This window comes from Delphinapterus leucas, chromosome 3 (genome assembly GCF_059928025.1).
Source record: "Delphinapterus leucas isolate spDelLeu-1000000601 "Yukka" chromosome 3, BTC_Dleu_Yukka2, whole genome shotgun sequence".
NCBI lineage: Eukaryota > Metazoa > Chordata > Mammalia > Artiodactyla > Monodontidae > Delphinapterus > Delphinapterus leucas.
The window spans coordinates 62,536,723-62,555,708 of NC_143131.1; the positions used below are offsets into that span (position 1 = coordinate 62,536,723).

Genomic DNA, 18,986 nt, shown 5'->3' on the forward strand with positions numbered 1-18,986 from the left:
ACTTCTTTTCCGATTTGGATTCCTTTTCTTTCTTTTTACTCTCTGATTGCCATGGCTAAAACTTCCAAAACTATGTGGAATAATAGTGGTGAAGGTGGACAACCTTGTCTTGCTCCTGATCTTAGAGGAAATGGTTTCAGTTTTTCACCATTGAGAATGATGCTGGCTGTGGGCCTTTCATACATTGTCCTTTATTATGTTGAGGTAGGTTCCATCTATGCCTACTTTCTGGAGCGTTTTTATCATAAATCAGTGTTGAATTTTGTCAAAAGCTTTGCCTGCATCTATTGAGATGATCATATGATTTTTATCCTTCAATTTGTTAATATGGTGTACCACATTGATTGATTTACGTATACTGAAGAATCCTTGCATTCCTGGGATAAACCCCACTTGATCATGGTGTATGATCCTTTTAGTGTGCTGTTGGATTCTGTTTGCTAGTATTTTGTTGAGGATTTTTGCATCTATGTTCATCAGTGATATTGGCCTGTAGTTTTTTTTTGTGGCATCTTTGTCTAGTTTTGGTATCAGGGTGATGGTGGCCTCGTAGAATGAGTTTGGGAGTGTTCCTGTGCTATATTTTGGAAGAGTTTGAGAAGGATAGGTGTTAGCTCTTCTCTAAATGTTTGATAGAATTGGCCTGTGAAGCCATCTGGTTCTGGGCTATTTGTTGGAAGATTTTTAATCACAGTTTCAGTGTCAGGGCTTGTGATTGGTCTGTTTATATATTCTATTTCTTCCTCGTTCAGTCTCGGAAGGTTGTGCTTTCCTAAGAATTTGTCCATTGCTTCCAGGTTGTCCATTTTATTAGCATATAGTTGCTTGTAGTAATCTCTCATGATCCTTTGTATTTCTGCAGTGTCAGTTGTTACTTCTTTTTCATTTCTAATTCTGTTGATTTGAGTCTTCTCCCTTTTTTTCTTGGTAAGTCTGGCTAATGGCTTATCAATTTTGTTTATCTTCTCAGTAAAACAGCCTTTAGTTTTATTGATCTTTGCTATCATCTCCTTCATTTCTTTTTCATTTATTTCTGATCCGATCTTTATGATTTCTTTCCCTCTGCTAACTTTGGGGGGTTTTTGTTCTTGTTCCTCTAATTGCTTTAGGTGTAAGGTTAGGTTGTTTATTTGAGATTTTGTTTCTTGATGTAGGATTGTCTTGCTATAAACTTCCCTCTTAGAACTGCTTTTGCTGCATCCCATAGGTTTTGGGTCATTGTGTTTTCATTGTCATTTGTTCCTAGGTATTTTTTGATTTCCTCTTTGATTTCTTCAGTGATCTCTTGGTTATTTAGTAGCATATTGTTTATCCTCCAAGTGTTTGTATCTTTTACAGTTTTCCTATAATTGATATCTAGTCTCATAGCATTGCAGTCGGAAAAGATACTTGATTAGATTTCAATTTTCTTAAATTTACCAAGGCTTGATTTGTGACCCAAGATATGATCTATCCTGGGGAATGTTCATGAGCACTTGAGAAGAAAGTGTATTCTGTTGGTTTTGGATGGAATGTCCTATAAATATCAATTAAGTCCATCTTGTTTAATGTATCATTTAAAGCTTGTGTTTCCTTATTTACTTTCATTTTGGATGATCTGTCCATAGGTGAAAGTGGGGTGTTAAAGTCCCCTACTATGATTGTGTTACTCTCGATTTCCCCTTTTATGGCTGTTAGCATTTGCCTTATGTATTGAGGTGCTCCTATGTTGGGTGCATAAATATTTACAATTGTTATATCTTCTTCTTGGATCAAGCCCTTGATCATTATGTAGTGTCCTTCTTTGTCTCTTTTAATAGTCCTTATTTTAAAGTCTATTTTGTCTGATATGAGAATTGCTACTCCAGCTTTCTTTTGATTTCCATTTGCATGGAATATCTTTTTCCGTCCCCTCACTTTCAGTCTTTATGTGTCCCTAAGTCTGAAGTGGGTCTCTTGTAGACAGCACATATATGGGTCTTGTTTTTGTAACCATTCAGCCAGTCTGTGTCCTTTGGTTGGAGCATTTAATCTATTTACATTTAAGGTAATTACTGATATGTATGTTCCTATTACCATTTTCTTAATTGTATTGGGTTAGTTTTTGTAAGTCTTTTCCTTCTCTTGTGTTTCCTGCCAAGAGATGTTCCTTTAGCATTTGTTGTAAAGCTGGTTTGGTGGTGCTGAATTATCTTAAATTTGCTTGTCTGTAAAGGTTTTAATTTCTCCATCGAATCTGAATGAGATCCTTGTTGGGTAGAGTAATCTTGGTTGTAGGTTTTTCCCTTTCATCACTTTTAAATATATCCTGCCACTCCCTTCTGGCCTGCAGAGTTTCCACTGAAAAATCAGCTGATAACTTTATGGGAATTCCTTTGTATGTTATCTGTTGCTTTTCCCTTGCTGCTTGTAACATTTTTTCTTTGTATTTAATTTTTGATAGTTTAATATGTGTCTTGGCGTATTTCTCCTTGGTTTATCCTGTATGGGACTCTCTGTGCTTCCTGGACTTGATTGACTATTTCCTTTCCCATGTTAGGGAAGTTTTCAACTATAATCTCTTCAAATATTTTCTCCGACCCTTTCTTTTTCTCTTCTTCTTCTGGGACCCCTATAATTCGAATGTTGGTGCGTTTAATGTTGTCCCAGAGGTCTCTGAGGCTGTCCTCAATTCTTTTCATTCTTTTTTTTCTTTATTCTGCTCTGCGGTAGTTATTTCCACTATTTTATCTTCCAGGTCACTTATCCGTTCTTCTGCCTCAGTTATTCTGCTATTGATTCTTTCTAGAGAATTTTTAATTTCATTTATTGTGTTGCTCATCATTGTTTGCTCTTTAGTTCTTCCAGGGCCTTGTTAAACATTTCTTGTATTTTCTCCATTCTATTTCCAAGATTTTGGATCATCTTTACTATCATTACTCTGAATTCTTTTTCAGGTAGACTGCATATTTCCTCTTCATTTGTTTGGTCTGGTGGGTTTTACCTTGCTCCTTCATCTGCTGCACATTTCTGTCTGCTTATTTTGTGTACCTTACTGTGTTTGGGGTCTCCTTTGCGCTGGCTGAAGGTTCATAGTTCCTGTTGTTTATGGTGTCTGCCCCCAGTGGGTGAGGCTGGTTCAGTGGCTTGTGTAGGCTTCCTGGTGGAGGGGACCACTGCCTGTGTTCTGGTGGGTGGGGCTGGATCTTGTCTTTCTGGTGGGCAGGGCCGCATCCAATGGTGTGTTTTGGGTTGTCTGTGAACTTAATATGATTTTAGGCAGCCTCTCTGCTAATGGGTGGGGTTGCATTCCTGTCTCACTAGTTGTTTGGCATGGGGCATCCAGCACTGGAGATTGCTGGCTGTTGGGTGGAACTGGGTCATAGTGTTGAGACACAGATCTCCGGGAGAACTCTCCCTGATTGATACTACGTGGGGCTGGGAGGTCCCTGGTGGTCCAGTTTCCTGAACTCGCCTCTCCCACTTCAGCGGCTCAGGCCTGACACCAGGCCGGAGCACCAAGACCCTGTCAGCCACATGGCTGGGGTAGATGCCCCTAGATGAACACTTGTGGGAAGAGCTCAGAATTATCAAGATAGTGGTCTTGGCAAGTGAAACCACAAGAGAAGAGGCCCATGCTATGCCTGGTCCTGCTAAGCAATTTTCACACTTCAGCTCATTCTGGCAACAGGGCTACTGGGTCGGCGACGTGAGGCAGGACAGGGTCCGTGAGGTGGGTGGCGCTCAGCTGCTGTGCAGCCTGCAGGGCCTGGTCGAAGCCCTCAGGGAAGGCCAACAGCGGCCAGGACTCTGGCCTCCTGCAGCTGCAGCCTCTTTGGGGTTTCCCTCCCGGCGTCACGTCGCTCTCACTCCTACTTTGGTGGCCGTGCCTTTACCCTGAGCTGCTTCACAAGGCAAGCACTGCCTGCTAAATGTTCACAGGTGCTGCAAGGACATCTTCATAAAGATGTACACAAACGTTGACCACATAGATTTCTTTGATGTGCAGCCAGCCCTCCTCCATTCTCTGCTTAGACTGTTCATCTTTTTAAACTCCATCTGGTCTTCAGTGAGTTCATGAAAATGTTTTATACACTGCAAAGCACTCTATAAATATTGATTATACTACTAACAAATATAGCAGATATTTTTATCCTCTCAAAAGGACATCCTGTCTTTGGTGTAACCTGAGGAAAATGTATCCTTACCCATCTTTCCCCAGCTCAATTTTCAGTCACTTAAAATCCTAACTCATGAGGAGACAGTGTTCCATGCTCCCAGCAGAGCTCCTGGAGTCCACAGTGTAGGGCAGGATTCCCCCTCTGGTGAGTTGGCCAAATGTGAACAGATAGGAGCAATTCCTCTTGCCAGCCACCACCCTGCCATCAAGCTATGAGTATTTCCTACATAGCAACAGCCAGGCTGGAGTGCAGACCCCTGAGAAAAGGCAGTACACAGGGAGCTCAGAGCTCAACTCACTCAGGCCTCAAGGATGACTTGTCAACATGAACCTGAACCCATCTGTTTGGTCTCCAGAAACCTGAGAAAATATGGAGACCAGTTATTCCACCTTCAACTGAAGGCTTCATCAGTATCAAGTATTGTTTTTAAAACTTTCATAGGAAGAATTCTTGCCAATAGCCAATTTTATTCAGTTCCCCATTCTGGCTCTTGAAGTTAGAAAAAGATGATAGGAACTGGGTGATTTTGAGCAGGGTTATTGCTCCTTCCATTATAACTTCTATCTAATTGCAATCTAGAGAACTGCTCATTATTTGGAAAACTTTCTTCCAATGCCATCATCAAAAGAAATAATGACACTTCTCTGTAACAAGAATGACTGTGTCTGCACTGAATGCCATGGGACAGCTCACCAGGTTGCTGTACTAGCCTTGTAGGGAAAGAACTTGTCATTTCCTTTCACTTCACTATTTTGATATTGCCAAGGGAAGGTAGAAGGGAATCACCTTGTGAAATAAGTACCCTTGGGACACTTTTTTTTTTTATATTCATAAATCATATGAAGGTCAGCTGTCACTCGGGAAAATGGAATAGTGTCACCAAGTCCTGGCTGAGTAGGAAGATGAGCAGGTAAACTTTCTTGTGATCTTCACTAACTCTGCCCCTAGCTTCCTCCTAGATTGTGGGAAGTGTGGTGAAATGGTAGAACAGTTCTAATTCGGGACATGATGTGAACAACGCGCTTTGTCTCCTGGTTATTTTAGGAACCATTATCGAACACTGCGCCAGGCTATTATTGATATGGTTTTAGCAACAGAGATGACAAAACACTTTGAACATGTGAACAAATTTGTGAACAGCATCAACAAGCCAATGGCAGCTGAGGTAAGCATTTCCCATGTAATAAGATACACCAGAATGTATTTCCATTAGAGCCTACTCTGGCCTCAAAGCATTTTCTCTCCATCTTGAATGCAAGATGGTTATTTGCTTGGAGTTGGTAAAGAAGGCTGAAAGTACTGGTCACTTGTTTTCCCTAAGGACAAGAACAGATTGAGAGTGTCCACAGTAACTCTGAGCTCCTTGAAAGAAAGGCCCTGACTGAGATAAAGCCAGCAGTGACAAAAGTAGGCCCAAAGTCTATGATGAAAGGAGCCTGCAGACAGCAGAGACTGGAATAAATGGTGTCATTTTAGGGGTTTCAGAGCCTTTCTAGTTCTCTGGTCTTTGAGCTCTTGGGAGACCTCAATATTAGATGTTTTAAAGAACTATAATCCTGCTGATTTGCATTAAAAGCCTGTCAGTATCTAAAGACTATAGAAAGTTAAATTGGGAATGACTAGTTGAAAACAAAAATACAAGTCTTTCTCCTTTTTAAAATTTACTGATGTGCCTTAGACCTGCCTTAAGGTCCCTACAAACTTGGGTTTTAGGAACATGGACATAAGTTCACATCTCTTACTGTTTAAAATGAGATCAACTGCCCTCTTATACTGTAAGGCTGTTCATAGCCCCATAAAGTTAGAAAAGCTTTTCACTCATTCCTGTATGAGGGTTGCATATGTGGATGAATGAGGAATGATTGTCTTAGATGTAACTTGATGATCAGTAAGGAAACAATCTGTGTAGGACCCATCACATGACCAGCCTGAATGAAGGAACAGTGTCCACCTCACCTGTGTTCTGCTCCATCCCCCAGGGATTCCACAGCACAATGCCAGGACCCTCTCCTTCCACAGAGGACTTATGGGAGCAAAGATCTGGGGATTTAAGAGGGGGAAATTAAAACAGAATCATAGAATTCAGAGTTGGGAAGGTCATCTATCCAAGTAAGCCCCCAACTCTGTTGAGATTTATGTACTGCAGTAACTATAGCAAGCAGTATCTTCCCAATGGTAAGTAATCAAAATACCAACCTTCAGAATATAATTATGCCCATTGATGGTTTAATAGGTCCAGTCCCAAAACAAAAAAATCCTTAAATGTCATACAGTCCTTCAGCTTGGCAGAGATCTGGAGAGCTAATTAGATGTTTACACAGTCAGTTCCATGGTATCTTTGAAATCAGGGAATCGTAGTCTTCTAGGTTTTGTGTAATTGACCTGTTGTCGCATTTACATAAGCCTACTCACAGACCTGTCCACTTGGCTCTGGACCGCTGACATCCATCACTAGGTAGGTATTAGTGTACAACCAGTCTTTTTAACATGGCTGAATATACCTGCTCCTGCCCTGGCCCGCTTTCTGCTCCTAGTACCCCCAACACTTACATGTCTCACCCTCCCTACCACCCAGCCAGAAGAGCAGCCTGGAAAGCATGAGTGGACACATACCTGAAGAGAAAGAACAAAGTGGGAGGAGGTGGGTAACTGGGGGTGGGACAGAAGGTCACAGGAGAGAGGGAGCTGTCAGGCATATTAAGTAGAAAGAAATCAAGAAATAATTGAAGGGTCACATGTATGTGGCATTTCCCCATCTTTAATGTATTAAGAAAGTGGAATTTGTGCTTTTACACATTTCCTGATAAAACTGGGAGAAAAGCTCTCCTTCCTTAAGATTACATACCAATTCATTAAAAACAAAACAAAACAAAAACCTGCTTTGTAGCAGCTACCTCTGGGGAAGAGGATGAAAGTGAGGTTGTGGATGGGTGGTGATAGGGACTTCGACCTTTTAAGCTCTGTGTGTTTGTATTGTTTGACTGCTCCCCGTCCCCAAGAATATATCAATGTATCATATATGGAATTAAGGATGGGAAGGCCTCCTTCATCAAGTCTCATGCCTAAGTTTGCCTGGGTGACTGCCATCTAATATCTGGTCAGCTGGCCCTTGTGGGCTTCACCATCACATTGAAACAACCCTGATGGGACTATCTGTTTTCCAGATTGAAGGCAGTGACTGTGAATGCAACCCTATTGGGAAGAACTTTCCTGAAAATCAAATCCTGATTAAGCGCATGATGATTAAGTGTGCTGACGTGGCCAATCCATGCCGCCCCCTGGACCTATGTATCGAATGGGCCGGAAGGATCTCCGAGGAGTACTTTGCACAGGTGTGCTGCCTCTCTAGGGAAGCTCCACCTCCCTTCTGGGAATGGCCCCGGGTCACAGTAAATAAATGACTCCTCCCTGGAAAGCAATGGCTCACCCTTGCCTGGAACAGAAATCTGGTCCCTCAAGAGACTATGATGTCTGGTCACTAACTAAACTCTCTCTAGGGGAAGAGGGATAAACTGAGCCTTTGGAAGTATCTTTTCATCCTCAAATTTTTAGATCCTGAATTTCCACAAAAACTGGGAAATCCTCCATTCATTCACTAGATAATCATCTCCATGGTGCAGTCTGGGGAACAGACTGCACCATGGGTAGCTCATAATACAGTAGGGGAGGGAGACAGACATAAACAGGTCCATACATTGGTAAATTAAAAAATAAAGGGCTTCCCTGGTGGCGCAGTGGTTGAGAGTCCGCCTGCCGATGCAGGGGACACAGGTTCGTGCCCCGGTCCAGGAAGATCCCACATGTCGCGAAGCAGCTGGGCCCATGAGCCATGGCCGCTGAGCCTGCGCGTCCGGAGCCTGTGCTCCGCAAGGGGAGAGGCCACAACAGTGAGAGGCCCGCGTACCGCAAAACAAAAACAAACAAACAAAAAAATGAAAACACTTCTAAAGGAGGTATATGTTAAGTTCTAAGAGTTCAGAAAGAGTTTTTTTTTCTAGATAAAAGGGCTTTGTGGAAAAGGTGTTAGAGCTGGTGTTTTTGTTTTTTTTTTTTTTTTGAAGGATTTCAAAATTTAGAAATGGGAAAGAACATTCTGGGAGAGTTCTGGGAGAACAAAGGGTTATGAGCAAAATTAGTAGGGAGGAAAACCAGAATTTTTATATAAGGAAAACAGCAACTTTGGCAGTGTGAAGAGGAATTAAAGGAGAATAACGTAGTAGACCACAAGATGCCATTTAAAAGAGGCCTACTTTCAAAGAAGAGGCTCTAAGGACTAATGTTTATTATTTGTGATAGACAAACATGTCACAAGTATCTACAAGTAATGCATTTGGGGACGGGGGGTGGGGGGGGAGGGTTGTGTGCCTATATGGCTGGAACATACCACTGAGGCAGAATAAAAGAATAGCTGATAATGTCTAAAAGGGTTGGCAGGGGCAAAGGGCAGCCGAGGACCCAGTAAGTTAGGTGCAGCTTTCAAGGATGGGAAGAGAGCCCATGAATCAAAGAAAAATAGGACAAGCAGTTCTGAGCTTGCCAGAAAGAGAGGGGAAAAAACCCAAACTACTCCTTGAACAGCAGTGGCTATTTTAAGGCTGCCTAATCTACTGACCTGAAATGAGCAAGCTGAGCCAAAAACTGGTAGGAGGCCATTAACGGGGCTTCCCAGGACCCACAGAGAAGACTTAAAATCCTACTCCTAGTTATTCTCAAAGTATGTGAATGGGGAACGGAAAAGAGCCACTTTTAAGTTCTTTAATGTAATCTCCCTGTTTAGGTGTCCTTTTCCCAGAAAGGAAAGTACTAATGTTCACAAGACAATGTGACCTAAAAATCAGGTTACAAATGAGGTCTCTGATCAGCCAGCCTCTGGTTCAGCATACTACCAGTAAATGTGGATCTCAATTTCAGCCCAGTGAATTATGACCTTATGCATAAAACATACACTCTAATGTGCAAAATACTCAGATTTACACATATCTTGAGAATTGCATGACCAAATACCCCAATCTGAAAAATCTCATAGTTTGTCATTCTTTTGAGTAAAACATAGTTATTTCATGAAAAAAAGAAGCTAGTTCAGCTCAACTGCCTAACTGCTTTTCATCCAGACTACCATGATACGTTGATGTGCAGCACAAGGGCTTTGTATGTACTTCCGATTTTGTCACACACAATATTAAAAAGACGTATTTTCAAAGGTCAAGTTTAAATAAGATTAATAATTCTTACTACTTTAATGAAGACATTCTTAAGTGAAACTGGCTTTCTTTTTAAAGTGCAAGCATATGACAGTGAATAATACAATGACTATTTGTACAGCTTGGTGCCAGTTCTTTGATTCACGCTAAGGCGTCAGCAGTTTTAAACACACCATCGCTCCTGTACCCTCAGTATAAACGCCACTTAGTATTATTAGTGTTACTTTGAAAATAGTCTTGACCTTGCGATCATGAAAACAGATCTCAGAAAAGGGGCTACAAATCCTGAGATAAGTGCTTCAGGAGGTGCTGTAAGATAGCATAACACATTTGAGAGTCAGAAGACCTGAATCCAGTCACTGTAGCTCATCAGGTGGTTGTCTTATATAAACCTCAGGACCTTGCCAAGCCAATTTCTTCACAGATACAACTGGATTATGACCCATTTTCACAGAGTGGTTCTGACAAACTAGATGTTACTGTGACAGCTCCTTATGTGCCCTACAGCCCTGTGTTATTTCTTACAGACTGATGAAGAGAAGAGACAGGGGCTACCTGTAGTGATGCCAGTGTTTGACCGGAATACCTGTAGCATCCCCAAGTCCCAGATCTCCTTTATTGACTACTTCATAACAGACATGTTTGATGCTTGGGATGGTAAGACAGTTCCTGTTTTGTTACCCACAAACAGAATATTTTGCTATACTTTATGATGGTTACCTTTAATGACAGAGGCTGGGCCTAAAGGTGTAAATGAAATGTAACTTAAAAGAAAAAGTCAGCTGCTTGTGGCCAGGTGTGCTGGGGGTGCATGAACACTTTGTGTGTCCTCAGCACAAACCATGTGTATGGAAGACTCAGTGGATGTTTGGTAACTGGATAAACAGGTGTTCAACTCTTCCAAGGACATGTTTCCAAAGCTTACAGGAGTTTTATTCTGTCATTGGAGGAAATTCTAGAGAGAACATAAAATATACTAAGTCTACTCTGAATCACAGATTCTTTTCATAATATCAGTTGATAAACAGCTTTTCATTTTTTTGAGATCCTTTTTAACTTTTGAATTTAATTTTTATTTTACATCGGAGTATAGTTGATTTACAATGTTGGGTTACTTTCAGGTGTACAGCTAAGTGATTCAGTTATACATATACATATATCCATTCTTTTTCAGATCCTTTTCGCATATAGGTTATTACAGAACATTGAGTAGAGTTCCTTGTGCTATACAGTAGATTCTTGTTGATTATCTATTTAGTGTATATATGTTAACCCCAAACTCCTAATTTGTCCCTCCCCCTGTGTTTCCCCTTTGGTAACCATAAATTTGTTTTCAAAGTCTGTGAGTCTATTTCTGTTTTGTAAATAAGTTGAATTGTATCCTTTTTTTCAGATTCCACATATAAGTGATATCATATGATATTTGTCTTTCTCTTTCTGACGTACTTCACTTAGTATGATAATCTCTAGGTCCATCCATGTTGCTGAAAATGGTATTATCTCACTCTTTTTCATGGCTGAGTAATACTCCATTGTATATGTGTGTGTATATACATATACATATACATATATATATATATATATATATATGTATATACACACACACCACATCTTCTTCATCCATTCATCTGTCAAGGGACATTTAGGTTGCTTCCATGTCTTGGCTACTGTAAAGAGTGCTGCAGTGAACATTGGGGTGCATGTATCTTTTTGAATTACAGTCTTCTCTGGGTATACGCCTAAGAGTGGGATTGCTGGGTCATATGGTAGCTCTATTTTTAGTTTTTTAAGGAACCTCCATACCGTTTTCCATAGTGGCTGCACCAATTTACATTCACACCAACAGTGTAGGAGGGTTCCCTTTTCTCCACACCCTCTCCAGCATTTATTTGTAGACTTTTTAATGATGGCCATTCTGACTGGTTTGAGGTGATACCTCATTGTGGTTTTGATTTGCATTTCTCATTGAGTGACGTTGAACATCTTTTCATGTGCTTTTGGCCATCCGTATGTCTTCTTTGGAGAAATGTCTATTTAGATCTTCTGCCTGTTTTTTGATTTTTTTTTTTTTTTTGATACAGAGCTGCATGAACTGTTCGTATATTTTGGAGATTAATCCCTTGTTGGTTGCTTCATTTGCAAATATTTTCTCCCATTCTGTGGGTTGTACTTTCATTTTGTCTATGGTTTCCTTTCCTGTGCGAAAGCTTTTAAGTTTAATTAGGTCCCATTTGTTTATTTTTGTTTTCATTTTCATTACTCTAGGTACAAGGTGGATCCAAAAAGATACTGCTGTGATTTATGGTGAAGAGTGTCCTGCCTATGTTTTCCTCTAAGAGTTTTATAGTAGCCAGCCTTACATTTAGGTCTTCAATCCATTTTGAGTTTATTTTTGTGTATGGTGTTACAGAATGTTCTAGTTTCATTCTTTAACATGTAGTTGGCCAGTTTCCCCAGCACCACTTATTGAAGAGACTATCTTTTCTCCATTGTATATTCTTGCTTCCTTTGTCGTAGATTAATTGACCATAGATGCATGGGTTTATTTCTGGGCTTTCTGTCCTGTTCCATTGATCTATACTTCTGTTTTTGTGCCAGTACCATACCACTTTGATTACTGTAGCTTTGAAGTATAGTCTGAAGCCAGGGAGCCTGATTTTCCAGCTCTGATTTTCTTCCTCAGGATTGCTTTAGCTATTCAGGGTATTTTGTGTTTCCTTACAAATTAAAAAAATTTTCATTCTAGTTCTGTGAAAAATGTCATCGGTATCTTGATAGGGATTGCACTGAATCTGTAGATTGCCTTGGGTAGTATAGTCATTTTCACAATATTTATTCTTCCAATCCAAGAACATGGTATCCTTCCATGTGTTTGTGTCATCCTTGATTTCTTTCATCAACATCTTATAGTTTTCAGGGTACAGGTTTTTTGCCTCCTTAGGTAGGTTTATTCCAAGGTATTTTATTCTTTTTGATGTGATGGTAAATGGGATTGTTTCTTTAATTTCTCTTTCTGATCTTTTGTTGTTATCAATTTTTAGTTAAAAGGACCTGTTCATATTTCAGAAACCAGTGTTTAGTAACTCATCCTTCTCATGCTTCTGTGTTCACGTTAGGCCTAACCTAGGGTACCTCTCCTCCAATTGTGATCCCAAATTTGTCCCACAGAGCCCCAACCTTATAAATGCTCCTGGAATCTAATTTAACAGGCTTCTTTTTATTCTCTTATATCCTTGCAGCCTTTGCACACCTGCCAACCCTGATGCAACATTTGGCCGATAACTACAAACACTGGAAGACGTTAGATGACCTAAAGTGCAAAAGTCTGAGGCTTCCATCTGACAGCTAAAGCCAAGACAGAGAAGGTGACCTCTTGATCTACAAAGGGCACTGTGAATCACAGTAGTGTAAACAAGAGGCTTTCCTTCATAATGAAAATGACAGGTGTAGGTTAAGGAGCTAATGTTTAATATCTGACTTTTAATCATTCAACTTCCCAAATTTCATTTTTAGAAAATTATGTTCCATGAAGAAAAATATATGTTCTTTTGAACAATCACTTAGTGACAGAACAAACACATGGCAAAATCCTTTGCCCTGCTGTTATCCTGTCTGCCCTCATCAAACCCTGCAGCTGATTCACTGTAACTAGCAGGAGACATGCAGCAAAGACTTGGTGCCCACGAGCCCACCATCTGTGGATGATGGACCATGTAGCTTAGCTAGTGGTTTAGCTCATCTTTTACCATGAAAGTCACCATCACTGTTTAGCTTGACTATTTTCCTCAAGAGCATCAATCTAAAAGGTTCATAAGAATATCTAAGAAAAAAAACCCATATAAAGTGAGCAAAACAACTAGGACCAAACTGCTGATAAACTAGTTAGCTTCAGAGCCTCCATGGCTAGGTGGTTCTGATCAATGGTGTAACACCCAAGTTAGAACACAGTCTGTCTTGGCCTGGTGAGTGCCTTCTCTAGACTGGTATCAGCAGCCTGTGTAGTCCTCTCTCCTACAAAAGGGATTCATCTTAACAGAAAGCCAACCATAATGGGGAAGGAAGTGACATCTTGTCTGTGGGGAATCCAAGAGCTTTTTCCCTTTATTTCTGGTTTACAGAGGCAGTTACAAGGCACTATAGTAGGTATTATATACAAGCCATTAATCTGAATACCCTGGACAAGCTTTTTTTTAAAAAGAAAATTTATATACATTTGCTGTTTAAAATTTTTATTAAAGCAATCTAAATTTTCAGGGTTTAAGTCCATGGAGTACGTTGTGCCGAGTACTGAGGAGACAGAGGAAGTTTCAAGGTTCAGATGTTTTTAACCTATCTATGTTTAAGATCATGCCATTTTGCTTTAATGATGAAAAAAAGATTGCAAGGTGTGTAAATATATCAAAAAATAGCATATGGGGAAGCAGTAAATACTATTTTAAGCTATTAATTGTATGCTAAAAGCTTCTAAAGCACAAGTGCATATTTTTATACAGCTCTTTTCACAACTTTCTGTGGTCTACATGAAGTCAGACTTGAGATTTTCTTTTCTCTTTTACCAGCCAACCCTTCTCTATGTATTATAAATTAGAGATTCTGTAAACAATATCTTTGTTTTTCTTTCAAATTCTCTGTACTTCATGCTGCATTTCTAAGAGGTATAAACAAACAGAAACTAAATTAACTGAACCAGTAGTTAGTTACTTTTTTCAAATGAAAATTGGAATGCAGAACACATGGAACTAGTACATAGGGGCAAAAATTACTTATCACTACAAAACATGCCAATGTTTTTTTCTATGTTTTGTACCAACAAATGGAAACATATATGACAATTCCATGCAAAGAAATGTACCTAAATTATTTTTGTTAGATGGTAAGAGAACTTGCTTGGTCAGGACAGCAGCTAGCTTTGTATTGTAATGCTGCACTAAGTAAATGTGATGAAAATGTTTTTGTGAAGTACTTGTAACTAAATTCCTACAGCCATTTTTCATTCCTAACAGCTGTTTTTATTTTACCTCTTTGGCCTAAATTTTTCATAATTTCAATATTTCGGTTTAGTGTTATTTCATGAGTCACACGCTTTGTTTTCAGAACACATTAAATTCAGGATGTCAGAATCCCATTTTAAGGAGCTAAATAATTTGCCTAGGCTTCAGAAGCTTGCCTGAAGCAACGACAATCTTTTCTTGACCATCTCGCTTTTGGTTCCATTTGGTAAGTGACATTCATCAGATGTCTGACATTTTTCTATGTGAATGTTTGTTAGAACTGACTCAGTATAATTTCAGATTAATTTCATATTAACACTGCCAGGTACTAAAGCTTTAGCATAGCTCTGCTCTTTATCAGTGTAATCTACTATGGTGTAATCTTCTACTGAGTTGCTAACTAAATAGTGCATTCCTCCGAATAGTCTTTCAGATGGTATGTGTATCAGATGAGTGAGTATAAACTATTATAATTGTCTCTCATACTGAGCGTAAGTCTGTGTTGAGGGGAACCCTATTAATTTAGGAAAATATAACATGATCTAAACTAGAGAGAAGTCACATTACTACTACTACTTAACCAGAAGTTAGTTATAAAACACTGTTACCGGGACCAGAATAACCCTATAATTTAAGTAGGCTAGTCTTTACTTCCAATTTAAGATTTTAAAATATGCTTACCTTCAGAGTTAGGACTGGTTTGTCTTGTGGACAAAGAACAAGCCTCATCTATTAATGAGAACGCACTCAACTTGAGAAAGATAAATACAATGTCCCTCAAGTTTAGGCTCTTGATTGTGTTATGTGAGTAAGCCAGAGAATGAGGTAATAAGGATATTTTTAAATAAAAATGACAAGGCCCACAGCATAGTATTACTTCCGGTGTTGCAAATATAACAGCACTGAAAGCTAAGATAGGGAAATGGAAAAAATGCACATAATATTTATCGACCTCAGTTATAGTTGTATTCTTCTAATTTGAAAGTTCAACTTTTTGCAGCACTCTGCATACAACTAGTAAGCAGCCATCAAGTCTGAGTCCCTGCTAGATTTTCCCATCTCACTGTTTTACTCCATCTCTGACCTTAGGGCACTCATGAAAGCAAAAACCATCAAGTTCCCGTGAATGGGTTGGAGGTTTTCCTCTAGATTTTAATAACAGAGGGACTCACAGTGGTACTTTCATCAGTATTATTTGCTCCCCCAACTCACCTGTGGTTTGTATCATTCACGTGAATAGATTACTATTACATAATACTAATCCAGAACAAATTAGGGGAAAAAGCAGTTAAGAATCTATGAATTCCTTTTATAATTCATTGAATATCTTATACAATTCAAGAAAACTTTAAAACTCATGACCTAATAGTAGAATCTCCAAAGAAAAAGCTAGCTAGTAATAAGAGAAAGTCTATCTATGGAAGAAAATTAAAAGCCTAAAAATGACTCTGATCAATAATCTGATGCACTCAGCCCAAAATGCATGTCTGCCTGGTTTAGGAATCCTACCCACGTTCCAATTTCAGGATAAAAGATTAGCAGTGCCTCAGTATGACTGCTCAGATATGTATGCCACGATAACAACAATCTGTCCGCTAAGAGGCAGTGCTAATTTTTCTATTCACATTCTTCTATTATATAATGGAGGTTACATAAATTTTATTATATTTCTCCATAAAGGTATTTTCATTGTGAATTAAAACAGAAACAATGACTATGAACATTATCTGGTTTTGCTCAAGGGGTAATCATACAACCCTTCTCTCTCATTCCAGTCATTTTCAATTTCTGTTTTGTTTACTGATGCTAATGAGAATTGAGCTAACTAACTGGAAGGCCTTACCTGACTGGGCTTCAGCTTCCTTATTTATAACATTATGGCACTGGTCTGGCATAGATGACCAGAGCTCTTCCAGACTTTGTAGGTAGTTGAGGAAACAACAACTGTCAAAGGTAAAACTAGTGACAACAATTTACAAAGATTCCATTAGGGTGTGTGTGATGAAAAAATAAATCCAGAAAGTGTTCTTTGAGAAGGATTAGTCCTCTGACACATCAGCCACCTGGTGTTTACTTCAATACGATTCTTTCATCAGCAGTTTAAGATTAACTAACTCCACAATTAAACCCACCCATTTTTTAATGTATGGAACACTTTTTAATTTTTATTCTTTAGTACCAAAAGGGAGAAAGAGTGCTCTAAGGCTGATGGGGTGATGAAGATGATTAAATCTCAGTGGTCTGCAAGAAACTCATAAGTGATGCCTGTCTCAAGCATTTCATATTTGAGCCAATGGTAAGATGAATCAGGCACTTTGAAAACACTGTAACTTTACTGATCTAGCTCTCCTCATCTCTGGCATATATGAGGGGCTGCTGCTGGTCTGTTACCAAGAATCTAGTCAATAGCTGTTCAGGCTAGGGGGAAAAAATACACCCTAATAAGATTCCTCCTGATTTGTGTTTATAGGGATTTTAGTAGCTAGAATTTTTTTAAAAAATGATTTAAACAAATTAGTTGGCACCAAAAAAAAAAGCTGTAGTTAAAACAGTGAGAGATTCAGGTTTGCTTCATATTTAGAATACTGAGAGTTACTAAAGACCAGGGGGATTTGTAGGAGAAAGGCTATATTTAAATTTATCACAAGAATTCTTAAACAGGCTCTAAAGAAAACCAAAGAATAAAAAATACTGTTAGTTCTATTTCTACCTCCTCCCAGGGTCTAGGTTCAAATTAAGAAGCTTAAAACACAGCACTCACCACTTCAATAGCAGCACAAGGTACAATTATTATGGAATCTTCATTTCCTACAGGGAGGCATCAGTTTTCTGGATATCTCAAGGTTTAAGTTCAAGATATGCTACATCCTACCTATTTACTCTTCACCGGATTTTTCATTTTTCTCCCAAAATATTGTCTATAATTATCATGTATATTTATTTCCAAAAAAGTAGGTTCCTTGAATAAATCTTTAAAAGAATGACAGGTATAGTTAAAATACTAACTTTGGAGAACAAAGGTATTTCAAAATCCAAAAAGGCTAAATGAAAGAAATTACATGTACTATTTAAAAAATCTAATCCCTTTTGATGAATAAAAATTTAGTTAGAGGCAATATAATTACATTAGAGAGTGAGAGGTTCCAAGTACTCTTCTCCTCATTAAACATAGGAAAACTCCCGTAATTTCTGGTGCAGAGTTTTTTCAAAGCATAAAAATTATCTCTGTGAGGACACTGTGGTATAATTTAATTCTGCTTCAACAGGTATATATGTGATGAACTCTGAAAACTTCACTTTCTGAAAATTCACTGCTGAAATTAGACCCATTCCTTCAATGGTTTCAGGTAACTGTTATGTGAAAAGTCAAATGAAAAACTTGTGCTATATTCTTTGGTGAAAGTACTAATACCTGAGAAGCAACTTGTTGCTGGTTTGCAGCCCCAGAAAAAAGAATTCAAACAATTGGAATTTTACGGAGTAACAAGAAAAAAAATTACAAAATTTAAGTGATTAATATGGTAATGGTTTTCAGAGTATTACCCCTATATTTGCTGTTCAAGGTTCACGCACAGGTGTTCAAATTCCTTAAACTAGACAGCAAGATATAAGTCACCATTCTCCTCTAATTTTTGAAATAACTTTAAGCTGCGCAATCCAGATTCTCGTTCTCCATTTTTCCACAAAATAATGAGATGATCAGCAGAACATGTCACTAGTCCATGATCTTCAAAGTACAGAAACATCTGTAAAAAAAATTTTTACTTACTGATTATAGGAACTTCAAGGAGAAGAGGCTAATACTAACTAGATTAAGACAGGTGCTTGTTAAAATGTGTACCTTGGAGACTTCTTTGGATCTGACTGTAAAACTCCGTATCTTTCATGAGAAATGTTATTTTTAAGTGTGAGTGATAATCACATACAAATATACAAATGCTAGACTAGTAAATACTACTCAACTACAGAACTATAAATAACAGCTATTTTTGTAAAGTACATGAAGTCCCAAAGTATCGTCTAAATTTTACAATTATCTAATTCCTCAAGTATTGGTTTTAAGATTTTTTGTCAGAAGTCCCAACAAACCTGCTTTACTTAATCATTTTTACTGGCCTTCTTATTTATGCAAAAATGGCCACCAATAAAATGTCTGAATTCCAAATTCTCCAAGAGAAACAATGGCTTTAGCTCTCTATATAAAGAGATATAATCAATCCTTAAGCATTTACTGAGTGTCATCTATATGCTTATAGTCCCTACCCTCAAGAAGGTTCTAATTCAGTTGTGAAAACCAAATCGTAGTTGAAACAATAAGGGTACCAATTAAAGATGATGTAATCAGGTACTAAATAACATAGTTCAGGCTATGAGTTGCCACAAATGCAGAAAAAGGAGGCATAGATCAATAATGAATGAAGTTGTCAGAAAAAGCTTCAAAAACATAAAACTCTCCAAATAAAAGGAAGGTCATGCCCAGTGAAGGAACAGGCTGGAAGGTAAGAATAGGAAAATGCAATGTTGATGAGAAGGCAGCATGCATCCTATGGAGTAGAGAGCTGGTATTAGAGGAGATAAATGAAAAGGATGAGCTCTTTGAGGGAAAGAGTGAAATATAGGAGAGAAATAGGATGCAAGTTTTCTAAGAAATAACT

The 18,986-nt window shown here is 38.6% G+C and overlaps 2 protein-coding genes across 3 annotated transcripts in view; one reads left to right on the forward strand and one right to left on the reverse strand.

Moving 5' to 3' along the window:
* Window positions 1-15,932, forward strand: part of PDE8B (phosphodiesterase 8B) — a 149,175-nt gene extending 133,243 nt beyond the window's left edge. Inside the window, exons 18-21 of the mRNA XM_089909039.1 lie at window positions 5,184-5,304; window positions 7,304-7,471; window positions 9,868-9,997; window positions 12,580-15,932. Of these exons, the coding sequence (XP_089765165.1) occupies window positions 5,184-5,304; window positions 7,304-7,471; window positions 9,868-9,997; window positions 12,580-12,689 (529 nt within the window). The 3' untranslated portion in view covers window positions 12,690-15,932. The remainder of the gene's footprint in view (window positions 1-5,183; window positions 5,305-7,303; window positions 7,472-9,867; window positions 9,998-12,579) is intronic.
* The window catches only part of WDR41 (WD repeat domain 41), a 58,849-nt gene continuing 43,246 nt past the window's right edge, over window positions 3,384-18,986 (reverse strand). The window contains exon 13 of one of the 2 annotated variants that reach the window (XM_022594486.3): window positions 3,384-18,077. In XM_022594486.3, coding sequence (XP_022450194.1) covers window positions 17,925-18,077 — 153 coding nt within the window. In that variant the 3' untranslated portion in view covers window positions 3,384-17,924. The remainder of the gene's footprint in view (window positions 18,078-18,986) is intronic. The other variant, XM_022594494.3, reaches the window with a different exon arrangement.